Raw genomic sequence first — 15178 nt, forward strand, 5'->3', positions numbered from 1 at the left:
GTGCTCTCCCACCACCCTAAGAAAAGATTTGCATAATTAGGTGCACAAGAAGCCCCCATAGCGGTGCCCTGTGTCTGGTGTTAGTAAGTGCCATTGAAAAGGAAATAGTTGAGAGTGAGTATAAATTTAAGTAAAGTCAAAACAAAATAATTGTGTTCCTGAAATAGGGTGCTCTTTGTGCTTAAATATTTAGCAACAGCTGGGTGTGGTTGGGTACGGTCTTTCACATATTTTGGTCCTGTCCTATCATTGCTCCATATTGGGATGTGGTGATGCGACTGGTCGTGGAAGTCCTGGGCGCTAGGGTCTCCTTGGATCCCTGGGTCTACTTATTATACCTTTCCACTCCAATCTTACCCAAATGGCCATTTAAATTGTTCATGCCAAGACCCTCATTGCAAAATGCTGGAAACTGACCCTTCCCCCCTCAGAGACTGATCTGGTGGCGAGAATACGGGAAATATGTTCTCTTGAATATGTTACTGCCTCTCTCAGTAACTCTCTACCTCTTTTTCTTTCTGTAAGGGAGCCCTGGGATAGGTTTCTGGATAGGCAGCCTCCTTAGCTCTCCCACTTCCTCTGACACTTCATTCCTTTTTCTTCCTTATGCCCGATCCTTTCGCTCCCCCCTCCCCCCCATGTCCTCTCTCTGTTGTCCTGTTGTTGTCCGTGTTGGTTATGTCTGGTGGAGATTTGTATTTCTCTGTTTGTAGGTGCCCAATGAAGGGCCTTTTGGGATTAACCCAGGAGATTTTTCTCATCTACGCAATAACTGAAAGTTGTGTATGCAGTCAGCGATATTTTTGCACTTGCTTAGATGTTTTTACTACCTGTTTTTTTTTTTCTATTTCCTAGGTATTTATTTGACTTACACATTGCCCTATTATGTATCTTGTGTTGTTTTACCTTTTGTCTTGGAAAATCTTCAATAAAAATTTACAGTTGAAAAAAATATATACATACTTAGTGACAGCTTCTAGGCCTAGTTTGTGTCGTATATTGCTGTAAAGGTTTTCGACATCTAGGCTTGTGAGTATAGTAGTGTCAGTTACTGTATTGTCTGTCAGCTTAAGAACAGTGTCTTTAGTGTCACGCAAATAGGAAGGGAGTGCCGTGACAAAAGGAGAAAGGACGTGATCAATATACAAGCTACCACCCTGTGTTAAGCAATCATTACACGAGACTATAGGTCTCCCCCTAATAGGAACCGTGAATTTGTGCATTTTGGGGAGTGTGTAAAAAGTGGCAATGGTGGGACGGGCATTGAACATGGCTTTATATTCATCTTCGGAGATCAGGCTTGTCTCTCTAGCAGGCAGTAACAGGTTCTTGTATTCTTCTAGATATTTTGTAGTAGGATCCAAGGGTAACTATTCATACTTGGTTGTATCTGACAGCAGGTCCATTACCATATTGACATAATCTCCTCTGTTCATCACTACTACATTGCCACCCTTGTCATTGGACTGTATGACAATGGATTTGTTGTTTTTTAGGGACATCAATGTTCTTTCTTCATCTTTCTCCAAGGTGGAATTAACCAGTCCTCTTTTTGGTTGGATCTTGATTTATATCTCAATATTCGGATATTGGGAGAAAGATGGTGTGATTTTAGATTTTGGTTTCAAGTCTATTCGAGGCGCTTCGAAAGGTAGACCTACTCCCTCACTTTCCATCAATAGTTCATATAAGGTGTGTCTGACTGTTTCATCTTGTTGCAATTGTGCTGGTGAATCGGTGTCCCTTTGTGCATGCCATTTGTGAAGTGCTAGTTTGCGTGCAAACAATTTAATATCCTTCACCCAATGGAAATGATCAAATCTAGGTACTGGGGTAAATGACAAACCCCTACTAAGCAGTGACTCTTCAGCTTCATTTAATTTGTAATTAGAGATATTGGAAATCTGAAGTGATCCATTCGTCACCTGACGAGTAGTATCATCACCTCGTGGTGTCAGAGGGGTGTTGATGACACCATCATCTCAAGGTGTCAGAAAAGTGCCGGTGGTGGAAATAGTGAGGGAAGTACTCCTAAAAAAGACTGAGTGGGGATCGTGTTCATTTGTGAAAATGGTGCTTGTGTGACAGGTACATTCATGCTCTTTTGGGAGCCCCCAGGCCCTGCTCTTATTGGAGCAGTGCCTGGTGCTGCATTGCCCATGTAGTTGGTTGTCGATTGAGTCAAGTTGCCCTGTCCAGGTGTAGTATTGGATGCTGAAAAAACAAGAGAAGATGGTGGACCAGATCGCTGTGAATTTGGCGCCTGAAAGGAACTGGGGCCCAAGATTTGGCATGTCGTCTGATTTGGTGGTAGTGCTCTCTGCTGTGAGAGCACTCATTGTGGAGCGGGTCGTTTAGCCTGGGATTGTCTAAACCTATGGCTTTTAGTCTTTCTCTTTTGGTAAGGTCGTTGTGTATTGCCCGTATCAGACAGAAACCTTCAGTCCCTGAGCTTTCCGATTCAGAAATATTGGTACGTCTTATATTAGGCTGTGCTGGATGGTACGATCTATTTTGTGGATTGTTGTTGTTATGACCACGATAGGTATACACCACGTCGTTAGCAAAATTTGTAAAGTCTCTAATATACTTTTTGCGTTTTTTATCTTTGATTTTGTTCTTAAATATCTCAAGATGGTTCTGTTGCTCGTTACAAACATTATGCAAAATCTGGATATTGATATATGTATTAAGTAACAGTTTAAAATGAGTGTCAATGAAAGGCACAATAAAAATATGGTAAACAAAAAAAACATAATATAGATCTATATAACAGATATTTATGTCCTAGTACTATGGAGAAAATATCAAGAAAAATTGATATTTAAAACATGTATCACTGAAAATATTTTCTTGCTTATTTATTTCTGTTCTTAAATAATTTTGCCTTTAGTATTATTCCTGTTCATTAATACTGCATCAGTTATGTAGTCTACTTACCTTCTTATTTCTGTATTGTATCATCTATAACACTTTTCTTTTCCACCCAACAGGCGTGTGGTATAATGATCTGGTGCAGGTGGCAGCACATGAGATTGGTCATGCTCTTGGTTTATGGCACTCCAGGGATGTCTTGGCACTGATGCATCCTAATGCTACATATACTCGGACTCGGCGCTTGGCACGAGATGATATTTTAGCAATCCAGCATCTCTATGGTAACTGTTTATTTCTGTGTCATGTATCATAAAGATCTGTTAGGGTTGTATTCTTTTTATATATATATATTTTTTTTTTTTTAGATCTTTCTATGTCCTGGCCATAAGTAAACCTGAGAGTGTCAGTCAAGTGCGGTTCAACAAGAAAAAAATGTGGTTTCAAATGGCAGGAAATGCTCAACCCCAAATGCATTTGTGTATTTATGCTGGGGGAGCAGATCCTGCGCTTGTGGTCCGTTGCTAAGGACAATCCCCAGCATAAAATGCATACAATGGGGGATGCCTGCAGCAGACTAGAACTGCCACAATAGCATACTACACACGATGGAAAGTGTGGATGTGTAACATATAGAAGTGCTGTTCAGCAATAATTTTGCCTCTATAGTACAGCATAGGCTTTTATTAAATAATGAGGCTCTTGTGTATTTAGCTTATATTTATGGGTTGCCATCCTTCCTTCTTCCCCTTTAAAATAGTTCTGTTAACAAAGCCACCATTTCCCATAATGCCTCTGGCTTTCCAGATTCGTCTTGTCACTGTACATGCTTTGTCCTATCTAAGATCAGTGATAAATTAGAGACACAAATCCTCTGTCCCCTATGTCACACTGCAGAGTCTTTAGTGTATCCCTCTGTGATGCAAGTTCAGTAGATTCAGGAAGTAAAATATAGCGAAGTTTTGAAACTCATCTACTATATAACTGCACTCATGGATCCTTAGATAATGCAGAAATTATATAATTGTCACCACTCTGCATGGAAGTAGATACAGAGGATCAAGGAGGGTGGAGTCTGATGGGAAGCGGAGAGATGTCTGAAAGCTACCAAGGAGGGATTTGATAAGTGGCAATGTATTTCTGTAATTCATAGGAAGTCAGACACAGGAGAGACTGACTTCCTGTCTAAACAGGAGAGCAAGCTTTGGATAGCTAGAGTAGGATACCATGATGCAGGTGTACGCAATGAAAAGATTAATAAATGTATGGATGTACAGTAACTGAGTTGGGATGAAACAAATTACACTGCTAAAAACATGCTGGCGAGTTAGTATTATATGTGCAAAAAATATATAGCTATATTTCTGCTTTAAAACCTGTACCATGTCATGACGTACTTGTATGTTACAGATTGTCTTTTATGACGCCTACATCATGTACATTTATGTATGTCATGGGGATGGCACAGACAAAGAAACCTTTGATCCCGGCCGTTAACCTCTTAAGGACGCAGGGCGTACCTGTACACCCTGCGCCCGGTCCCGGTATATAATGCAGGGTCACGCTGTGACCCCGCATCATAGCGGGTCAGTCCCAGTGGCTAATGAAAGCTGGGACCCTGGACTAATAGCGTGCCGCATGCTATTAACCCTTTAGACACAGCGTTCAAATTTGATTGCCACATCTAAAATGAAAGTAAAAGCTTCCCGGAAGCTCAGTCAGGCTGATCGGTTCTATCGCGGTGAAATCGCGATGTCCCGGTCAGCTAGAACGTGAGCAGGAGGGTGCCTTACCTGCCTCCGTCGCGTCCAATCGGCGATTGATTGCTCCAAGCCTGAGATCCAGGCTTGAGCAATCGACCGCCAATAACACTAATCCTCCTCATGTTAATGCATGGGGCTGATCTGTGTATAAGATCGGTATGTGCAGTGCTATAGCCACTAGAGGGCGTTATAACACTGCAAAAAAAAAAACTTCCCTAATAAAAGTAAGAATCACCCCCCTTTTCCCATAAAAAAAAAACTGTGTAAATAAAAATTAACATATGTGGTATCGCCGGGTGTGGAAATGTCCGAACTATAAAAATATATAATTAATTAAACTGCATGGTCAATGGCATACGCGCAAAATAAGTTTTTTTTTTTTTTTTTGCTAAACGTGTGGCCGGGCCCTCTTAGCCATAAAAGAGCGGTCCGATACCGTTAGCTAAAGCCCACCCGCTGCTGATCAGTCCCGTAGTACTCTAACAGTAGAAAAGATTCCAATTGGCACTACTAACTGTGCTTGAGAAACAATGTGCAATACCTTCTTTTGAAGATCCTGCTACAGTCACTCAGTAATAGCCTCTTCCCTCGCTGGTGCTCAGCAATGAAAGTCCATGCGTGTAATAATCCAATATGAGAAGAAAAACTGCGGCAGCTCACCAAATGCGTTTCAGGCTTTTATTCACAGCGGGTGTACATACAGGTGCAAGTTCACAAGAGCGACGTCTGTTTCACACAATGCGTGCTTCTTCTGGCTCAACTAACTCTGTGCTTCCCCAAGTTTTATACATGTGTGCGCAGTGACGTATACTGGAGCAGAGGTGATGGATGATGACATTATCATCCACCAATCTAGGTATACCTGCCCTGCACTGGAGCCGCCGCCCACCCATCGCCTGGGAGAAACAGCTCTGCAATCCAGAGTTTCCTTTCGCCGGCCGCATAGTCACATCTGAGCAGGGAAACTCCTGCCCGCAGATGTTAAACAACCGCAGACAGAGAGCAATCCCTGCCCTCAAAGTGAACAACGGCCACCGCCGCGAATACTGGAAAATAAAACTGGAGAGCTTACTCCCACCTAAACACACTAGAAGCTCAAATGAGGAAGCACCGGACATTACAAGAAAACAAAAAATGCTACTGCTAGTGATACATAGATACAAATATTAAAACCAACACTTTTTTTTACAAAAAGACACTCATATCCAATTTGTCCTTAAGACCTAGTGGACCCATGGCGTCTGTCTTTAGAATCCACTTTGCTTCTCGTTGCAGAAGTAATTTATCTTGATCCCCTCCATTTCTTGGAGTATTAACCACTTCTAGACCTGAAAATGTTAAAACTCCTCCATCTCCTCCATGTTCAATAAGTCGTGTACACCCTACCCCCGTAGTGACAGATCTAATGTGTTCTCTCACTAATGTGTCTCACTTCTCACTCTACACCACCAAATTTAAGAAACTTGGATTCTGAATTGTGATGACAAATTGTTTACATTTAAAGTTACCCTGGATTCTAAGCTGACATAACCAATTACTGGAGGGACTAACAAATTGGTTGGTGCCAAGTAGACTATCTAATGTCTTGTTTTTCGATAAGCGAATAATGGTTGACCTCTTGCTGTATTTCCCAGAACTTCATCGTTTTCTATTAAGTGCCAATGCAGTCTGATTGCAGCTTGTACACTGGCATCCATTGGGGAGTGCTTAAATGAAAAGACAAATATGTCCATTTTGTCTTCTTTTTTAGGACATTTTCTCCGCTCCATTCTTTAGCTTTATTGTATGCCTCCTCCACGATCTCGCCAGGGTACCCTCTGTCGACCAGACGACCTGCCAATTCTTTTGCCTGTAATTCAAAGGAATCAGATGTAGTATTAAGCCTTTTTTAATCTTACAAATTGGCTATATGGCACTGATTTCTTGATGTGAGGGGGATGGAACCTATCGAAATGGAGCAGGGAATTTACTGCCGTCGGTTTTCTGTAACCACTTGTGGTCCATTCCTGATTCCCCATTTCCACCCTCACATCAAGAAATTCTAAAGTAGCACCACCAAATACCGACGTAAATTTCATGTTCATATCTTTATTCTGGTTTAGGTAGTCTACAAAAGATTCAAATTGAGCTTCTGATCCAGACCAGATGACAAAAATGTCGTCCATATAACGAGAGATGGCTACGACAAGACTCAGGAACGGGTTGCTTTCTGTAAAAATATACTTCTTCTCAAAACCTGCTAAGTACAGGTTTGCAAAAGAGAAAAGAGCACTCGACCGGCATGCCCATTGCCGTCCCTGAGTCTTGTCGGTACCATCTGTCATCAAAGGTAAATGCGTTATGTGACAGTATGAATTCTAAGGACTAAAGTTGACAAAATCTTCCTCCTGGTTTAGGTCTGTGGGATCCGGGTGTAGAGGCCATCTACGTCTATTGAAGCCACACTCAAACCAGGATGACAGGGGACTGACCCTAAAGTTTTTAAGAATTGACCAGTGTCTTTTAAATATGTTGGAAGACCTTCCAGGAGGGGTCTGAGGATCCAGTCTATATACTTTGAGAGGCCCTCAGTCACTGAGCCAACCCCCGAGACGATTGGTCGACCCGGGGGTTGGCTCAGTGGCTTGTGTATTTTTGGTAAATAATACCAGTAGGGTCTCCTAGGGTACCTTGGTAACAATTTAGTTTCAATAGTACAGGAAATAACACCCTTTTCTACATATCTCCTCAAAAGGGACTGTAATTGGGAGAGGTATCTGGTGGTGGGGTCCTCTTTTAATATTGTGTATACCCTAGAATCTGTCAATTGCCTCAAGGATTCTTTCTTATACTGGTCTCTAGTGAGGACAACAATGTTGCCTCCTTTGTCCGCTTTCTTATAGATTAATTCCTTATGGGTCCATAACCAGCGGAGTGCTTTTTGTTCTCTATGGAGCAGATTAGGATTAGATTCAGGGTACATTAAAGATTTAACATAATTTTTGACTAAATTTGTAAACAGATCCAAATTCCCCCCTGTTTGAATTAGGGGGCAAAATGTGGATCTGTTCCCACCACAAAATCGCTCTTCCCTGTTTTCTTTTAGTGTCTCCACTTGAACTCCCATTTCTTCTGTAAGACTGAGCAGAAGTTCTGCCCCTTCTATCACGTCTTTACTGAAGTCAGTGGTGACACTAAAGCCCAGGGGTCCTACATTTAATGTTTTTCCCCAGATTTCTTCATAGGAATAACTTGTTCCCTCTTAGAAAAAAACGTTTTAAGTCCCATTTTTCGGACCGACTTAAATAGGTCGATCTGAAAGTCCACCTCATCAAAGGGTTCCGTAATACAAAAGTTAAGTCCTCTACTCAGAAGTGAAATACAGTCCTCTGGTAATTCACTGTCTGTCAAATTTATCACATTATCAAGTGTTCTCTTACCCTCGATCATTGCCGCCAGGACACCTGTTTCCGTTTCTGGCTTCTTGTAGCTTTGGAGGGTCTTTTTTCTGCTGCGTCCTCTCCTGGTGCGCTTCCTAAAGGGCCGACAACTTTATGTCTGGTAGCTTTATCTCCAGGGGGGCCAGAGGCTTCGTCTGAAAGGCTTGAATCAGAATATGTGGTCAACATGTCACTAGGCTGTTTTTTCTTTGGTCTGTTCTTGCGCTTTATTTGTTTTCGACTACCCCAGTCAAAAATTCAGGCGGTCTCTTAGAAACTTATCGCATTTCCTGTCTTTAATCTCAGCTTGTGTTGTCACCAACTTTTTCTCAGCTTTCTTTTGGAAAAGGTGAAGGATTCTTCTGAACAAAGTATTCTAAGCTTAATTTTTCCTCGACAGAGCTCTTGAGTAATAGTTGCGTATTCTTTTTATTTATTTTTAGAATAATACGCATGAGCTTAAGAGAGTGCTCCAGGGTAACTTTAAATGTAAACAATGTTCATTTTGTCATCACAATTCAGAATCCAAGTTTCTTAAATTTGATGGTGTAGAGTGGGAAGTGAGACACTTCATTTCATGTAAAACAAAATTTTTCGTGTACATCCTGACATGCCCTTGTGGCAGATTCTATTTGGGAAAAACTATTAGAAATTTGTATGTTAGAGTGAGAGAACACGTTAGATCTGTCACTACGGGGGTAGGGTTTACACGACTAATTGAACATATCAGGAAGGAACATGGAGGAGATGGAGGAGTTTTAAAATCTTAAGGTCTAGAAGTGGTTAATACTCCAAGAAATGGAGGGGATCAAGATAAATTACTTCTGCAAAGTGGATCTTAAAGACAGACGCCATGGGTCCACTAGGTCTTAACGACAAATTGGATATGAGTGTCTTTTTGTAAAAAAAAAAGTGTTGGTTTTAATATTTGTATCACTATAGTATTTGTATGTATCACTAGCATTTTTAGTTTTCTTGTAATGTCCGGTGCTTCCTCATTTGAGTTTCTAGTGTGTTTGGGTGGGAGTAAGCTCTCCAGTTTTATTTTCCAGTATTCGTGGCGGTGGCCGTTGTTCACATTGAGGCCAGGGATTGCTCTCTGTCTGCGGTTGTTAAAGGGGTTATCCAGGAAAAAACTTTTTTTTATATATCAACTGGCTCCAGAAAGTTAAACAGATTTGTAAATTATGCAACCATGTAGAAGGAAGTAGACGTTGGAGCACTCACCTCAAACACCAGAGCCGTGGGTGCTGCAAAAAGATTATTTCTTTCCGTCAAGTTGGATACAATAGCAGGGAGGAGGAGATGTAAATCTACGGGTGGGCTGCACCGATGGGTGACGGTCCGTTATCGCGCCTTAGCGCTTCGTCAGGCCCCTTCCGGTAGGTGAATCACAGCCAGGTAAGTACAAAAGACAAAGGGAGGGGTCACAATCCCACACCAATAGAAACAATTGGCTTACGGACACAAGACCTATAGGCAGTTTTAAATGTGGGAAATGTCCCTATTGCCAGTATAGTATGGATACTAAGGTTGTAAAATTAGGAGACAAGGATGTATATGTAAAGCAATTTATTTCATGTAGGACGGATCATGTAGTATACGCCTTGATATGCGATTGTGGTTTTTATTACATAGGGAAAACGATCCGCCCGCTTTTCCATAGGGTAAGAGAGCATATTTATTCTATGAAAACTAAGATGGGATCAACCCGTTTAATAGAACATATGCTGAATGTCCATAATGGAGACCCAAGAACCCTGAGATTTGCTGGACTTGAAAGGGTAGAACAAACATATGGGGGTAAAAATAAAAATCTAATTTTGATGAAGAAAGAGGCCAGGTGGACAATCCGTTGCAATGCAACGGGACCCCTATGACTGAACGATTCCACGAATTCAATGCACTTTTATGATATACCTATCCATATGTGATTGTTCTCCCCCTCTATCATGCTGCGCCTTGTTCAGATTTTGTATTAAAGACGCACCTGTTTTTAGCTGTCACCAGCACTCACATAGTTAATTTGAACACGTTTGTTTCTCTTGGTCTGGGATTGTGACCCCTCCCTTTGTCTTTTGTACTTACCTGGCTGTGATACACCTACCGGAAGGGGCCTGACGAAGCGCTAAGGTGCGATAACGGACCGTCGCCCATCGGTGTAGCCCACCCGTAGATTTACATCTCCTCCTCCTTGCTATTGTATCCAACTTGACGGAAAGAAATAAAAAAAAATTTGCAGCACCTACGGCTCTGGTGTTTAAGGTGAGTGCTCCAACGTCTACTTCCTTCTACATGGTTAAATGATTGAACTCTATCTGCCATTGTGTAGCACCACGCATTACCAGAGAGCAAAGTTTTGGCTGCATCTTAACTGCTTGCCAGCAGGAGACCTATTGTGTAACATAGCGAATCTATACGGTGCCAGGTCGCTCCTCTTTGCAAGAGATTTGTAAATTACTTCTATTAAAAAATCTTAATCCTTTCAGTACTTCTGAGCTTCTGAAGTTATTGTTGTTCTTTTCTGTCTAAGTGCTCTCTGATGACACGTGTCTCGGGAACTGCCCAGTTTAGAAGCAAATCCCCATAGCAAACCTCTTCTAAACTGGGCAGTTCCTGAGACACGTGTCATCAGAGAGCACTTAGACAGAAAAGAACAACCTTAACTTCAGAAGCTCATAAGTACTGAAAGGATTAAGATTTTTTAATAGAAGTGATTTACAAATCTGTTTAACTTGGAGCCAGTTGATATATAAAAAAAAAAGTTTTTTCCTGGATAACCTCTTTAACCCTTTAAGGACCCGGGGTTTTTCCGTTTTTGCATTTTAGTTTTTTCCTCCTTATCTTTAAAAAAATCATAACTCTTTCAATCTTTCACCTAAAAATCCATATGATGGCTTATTTTTTGCGCCACCAATTCTACTTTGTAATGACGTCAGTCATTTTACCCAAAAATCTACGGCGAAACGGAAAAAAAATCAATGTGAGACAAAATTGAAAGAAAAAAAACGCCATTTTGTAACTTTTGGAGGCTTCCGTTTCTGCACAGTACATTTTTCGGTAAAAATGACACATTCTTTTTATTCTGTAGGTCCATGCAGTTAAAATGATACCCTACTTATGTAGGTTTGATTTCTGGTACTTCTGGAAAAAATCAAAACTACATGCAGGAAAATGTATACGTTTAAAATTATCATCTTCTGACCCCTATAACTTTTTTATTTTTCTGCGTATGGGGCGGTATGAGGGCTCATTTTTTGCGCCGTGATCTGAAGTTTTTAACGGTACCATTTTTGCATCTATAGGACTATTTTGGACTTTGGAATTTTTTTGCCCGCACGGTCAATGGACATTTATATTTACACAGTTTTTTTTTATGGGAAAAGGGGGGTGATTCAAACTTTTAATAGGGGAGGGGTTAAATTATCTTTATTCACTTTTTTTTTCACTTTTTTTTTTTGCAGTGTTATAGCTCCCATAGGGATCTATAACACTGCACACACTGATCTTTCACATTGATCACTGGTTTCTCATAAGAAACCAGTGATCGATGATTCTGCCGCTTGACTGCTCATGCCTGGATCTCAGGCACTGAGCAGTCATTCGGCGATCGGACAGCGAGGAGGCAGGTAGGGACCCTCCAGCTGTCCTGTAAGCTGTTCGGGATGCCGCGATTTCACCGCGACTATCCCGAACGGCTCCCTGAGCTAACCGGCATGGTTTCACTTTCATTTTAGACGCGACGTTCAGCTTTGAACGCGCGTCTAAAGGGTTAATAGCGCGTGGCAGCGCGATCAATGCCGCGCGCTATTAGCCATGGGTCCCGGTCATTGTTAGAGGCCGGGCACGACCCGCTATGACACGGGCCACGCCGTGGCCACGCGTTATAGATCGGGAGCAGACTCAGGGCGTACAGGTACGCCCTGGGTCCTTAACAGGTTAAACATCCGCGGGCAGGAGTTTCCCTGCTCAGATATGACTATGCGGCCGGCGACAGGAAACTCTGGATTGCAGGGCTGTTTCTGCGCCGGTTCTGGTGTCCTCCCGTTGCCGGGAAGATCCAGTCTCCCACTGACCTGTTAGTGATAGATTGCCTTTTAGAGCACAGATGGATGATGATGTCATCATCCATCGCCTCTGCTCCGGTATACGTCACTGCGCACACATGTATAAAACTCGGGGAAGCACAGACAGAGTTAGTTCACGCATTGTGTGAAACGGACGTCACTCTTGTGAACCTGTATGTACACCTGCTGCGAATAAAAGCCTGAAACGCATTTGGTGAGCTTCCGCAGTTTTTCTTCTTATATTGGATTATTAGTCCCGTAGTACTGATCAGCGTTAATTTTTTTGTGGTGCAGGCATTTTTTCAGGTTATAGACGCTTTTTAAATTTTTATAGCAGGCCTGTTCTGTGTGGATAGACCGTACCTCTGTGTGCGGCCTGCCCCACCGCTGTTAGTGACTTATCACTGATCAGCGTTTTTTTTTTTTGGGTTAAGGCAGGTGCATTCTTTCGGGGTTAAGCGTTTTTTTTTTAAAATACATTTTTCAGGTATTTTGTGTGGGGGTCTATACGTGCCACCAGCCACTGTTCTGGGCTGAGTGACCAGACCCCCCACTGACTTCTGCGCTCTTCCGCCACCAAGCGCTAATCAGTGTGCACACCCCTGATTAGGTAAACGTTTTTTTTTTTTTTTTTTGATGCAGGGCTTTTTTGTGCTAGAAGTCTTTTTTTTCCCCCCTTTTTTCCCTTTTTAGTTTATATATTTTTCTGTTAGGGTAGGTTTAGTTTGGTTAGGGCGGGTTAGGGAGGTAGTCTCGCACCACACCACACACAGCACATACACAAATAAAGTTTTTCCCACACACATACACACACCCCCCATCCCCATTAGAGTAGGGAAATGGCCCGCAGGGCGTTTTCAACGGAGGAGGCATATGCCATACTTGCCTCTGACACTGAAAGCGCCACAGATGATGAGGAAGACCCCAGCGTTCTTATTTCCTTGTCCTCCTCATCATCTAGTTCTGATGATAAGCCACCAAGGTGGCGGAGTCGCCGCCATGCGGGACCGCAAACCTCCTCTGCTCCTGATCCTGTTCCCCATGCTAGTATGAGTACTCCGGGCGCTCATACTAGTCAAGCCCCCCCAGCCAAGTTTACTGGTGCCTGGTACCGACAAACTTGTCTGGACTCAGCGAGCGGACCACAAGCCCGTGATTTCTGAGTTTGTTGGCGACTCAGGAATCAAGATTGGCATCATCGGGTTCACTGAAATGGACTATTTCATTTTTTTTTCAGTGACTACTTTGTTAATCTGATGGTTGACCAGATGAACCTGTAGGCCCAACAGTTCCTCACCGCAAACCAGGGCTCCTTTTTAGCTAGGCACAGTGGCTTGTTCCCAGTCAGTGCAGCCGAAATGAGGACTTTTTGGGGCCTCGTGCTGCATATGGGCCTAGTTAAAAAGCCAAAGGTCAGGCAGTACTGGAGTGGGGATATCATCTACCAGACACCGCTTTCCAGTATGGCCATGACCTGTCCCCTGTTTGAGGCCATTTGGAAATGTTTGCATTATGCTGATAATGCGGCCTTTTGCACCCATTGCTAGATAAAGGTTACCACCTTTATGTGGATAAATTTTATACTAGTATCCCTCTCTTCACATCCCTCACCGCCAGATCCACGGTCGCTTGTGGGACAGTCCAGAAGAGTCAAAGAGGCCTTCCTTCCTATGCCCTCCGAATTTCTATTTCCTTTTCCCTTGCAAACCTGTTGCTGGTCAGGTATAAGGATAAGAGGGATGTCCTTCTGCTGTCCACAATTCATGGGAACGGCAGCACCCCTGTCTCGTTACCGGGGGACGGGTCCTCAAGCCCGATTGTATTCTGGACTACAATCGGTATATGGAGGGAGTTGATCTTTATGAGCAAGTCCTCAAGCCATATAATGCCATGCGCAAAACACGTGCATGGTACAAAAAAGTTGCGGTCTAAATGGTACAGGTTGCCATGTATAACTCTTTTGTACTGTCCCATGCTGGCAACACAGTCACAATACAACACAGTCACAGAGACATTCCTGCAGTTCCAAGAGGAAGTTCTAAAGGTCCTAATCTTTGGTGACCGCCAAGGAGCGGGTCAGAGCCCCTCTGGAACTTCTGTTCCCTGGCCAACACTTTCCAGGTGAGGTCCCCCACACTGGAAAGAAAGCTGTTCTGGCTCCATGGGAGGTTTGTAAATGCATATGGCCCCGACTTCAATTCCAGCAAAATTCTCTTTCCAAAAGTCCAATGGCGCTCCTTCTGTCCTGAGACCTTTAGTACGCCAGCAGAGCACTTAACGTCCACATATGGGGTGTTTTCTTAATCGGGAGAAATTGGGCTTCAAATTTTGGGGTTCATTTTCTCCTATTACACCATGTGAAAATGAAAAATTTGGAGTAACACCATCATTTTATTGTTAAAAATCGAATTTTTCACTTTTTCGGCCCACTGTTCAAAAAACCTGTGAGGTGTAAGTACTCACTGTAACCCCTGTTACGTTCCTGGAGGCGTGTAGTTTCCAAAATGGTGTCACATGTGGGGGGGGGGTATCTTCTGTTCTGGCACCATGGGAGGTTTGAAAATGCACATGGCCACCGACTTCAATTTCGGCAAAATTCTCTCTCCAAAAGTCCAATGGCACTCCTTCTGTTCTGAGACCTGTAGTGCTCCAGCAGAGCACTTAACGTCCACATATGGAGCATTTTCTTAATTGGGAGGAATTTGACTTTAACCCCTTAAGGACGGAGCCCATTTTCACCTCTAGGACGAAGCCCTTTTTTGCAAATCTGACCACTGTCACTTTAAACATTAATAACTCTGGAATGCTTTTAGTTATCATTCTGATTCTGAGATTGTTTTTTCGTGACATATTCTACTTTAACTTAGTGGTAAAATTTTGTGGTAACTTGCATCCTTTCTTGGTGAAAAATTCCAAAATTTGATGAAAAAATTAAAAATTTTTCATTTTTCTAACTTTGAAGCTCTCTGCTTGTAAGGAAAATGGATATTCCAAATAATTTTTTTTGGATTCACATATACAATATGTCTACTTTATGTTTGCATCATAAAATTGA

The 15178-nt window shown here is 42.5% G+C and overlaps 1 protein-coding gene across 1 annotated transcript in view; it reads left to right on the forward strand.

Annotated features, from left to right (window-relative positions):
- The window catches only part of LOC130361921 (matrix metalloproteinase-23-like), a 78920-nt gene that overhangs the window by 46803 nt on the left and 16939 nt on the right, over positions 1-15178 (forward strand). Inside the window, exon 5 of the mRNA XM_056565613.1 lies at positions 2994-3158. Coding sequence (XP_056421588.1) covers positions 2994-3158 — 165 coding nt within the window. The remainder of the gene's footprint in view (positions 1-2993; positions 3159-15178) is intronic.

The sequence above is a fragment of the Hyla sarda genome, chromosome 3 (assembly GCF_029499605.1).
Source record: "Hyla sarda isolate aHylSar1 chromosome 3, aHylSar1.hap1, whole genome shotgun sequence".
NCBI classification, from domain to species: domain Eukaryota; kingdom Metazoa; phylum Chordata; class Amphibia; order Anura; family Hylidae; genus Hyla; species Hyla sarda.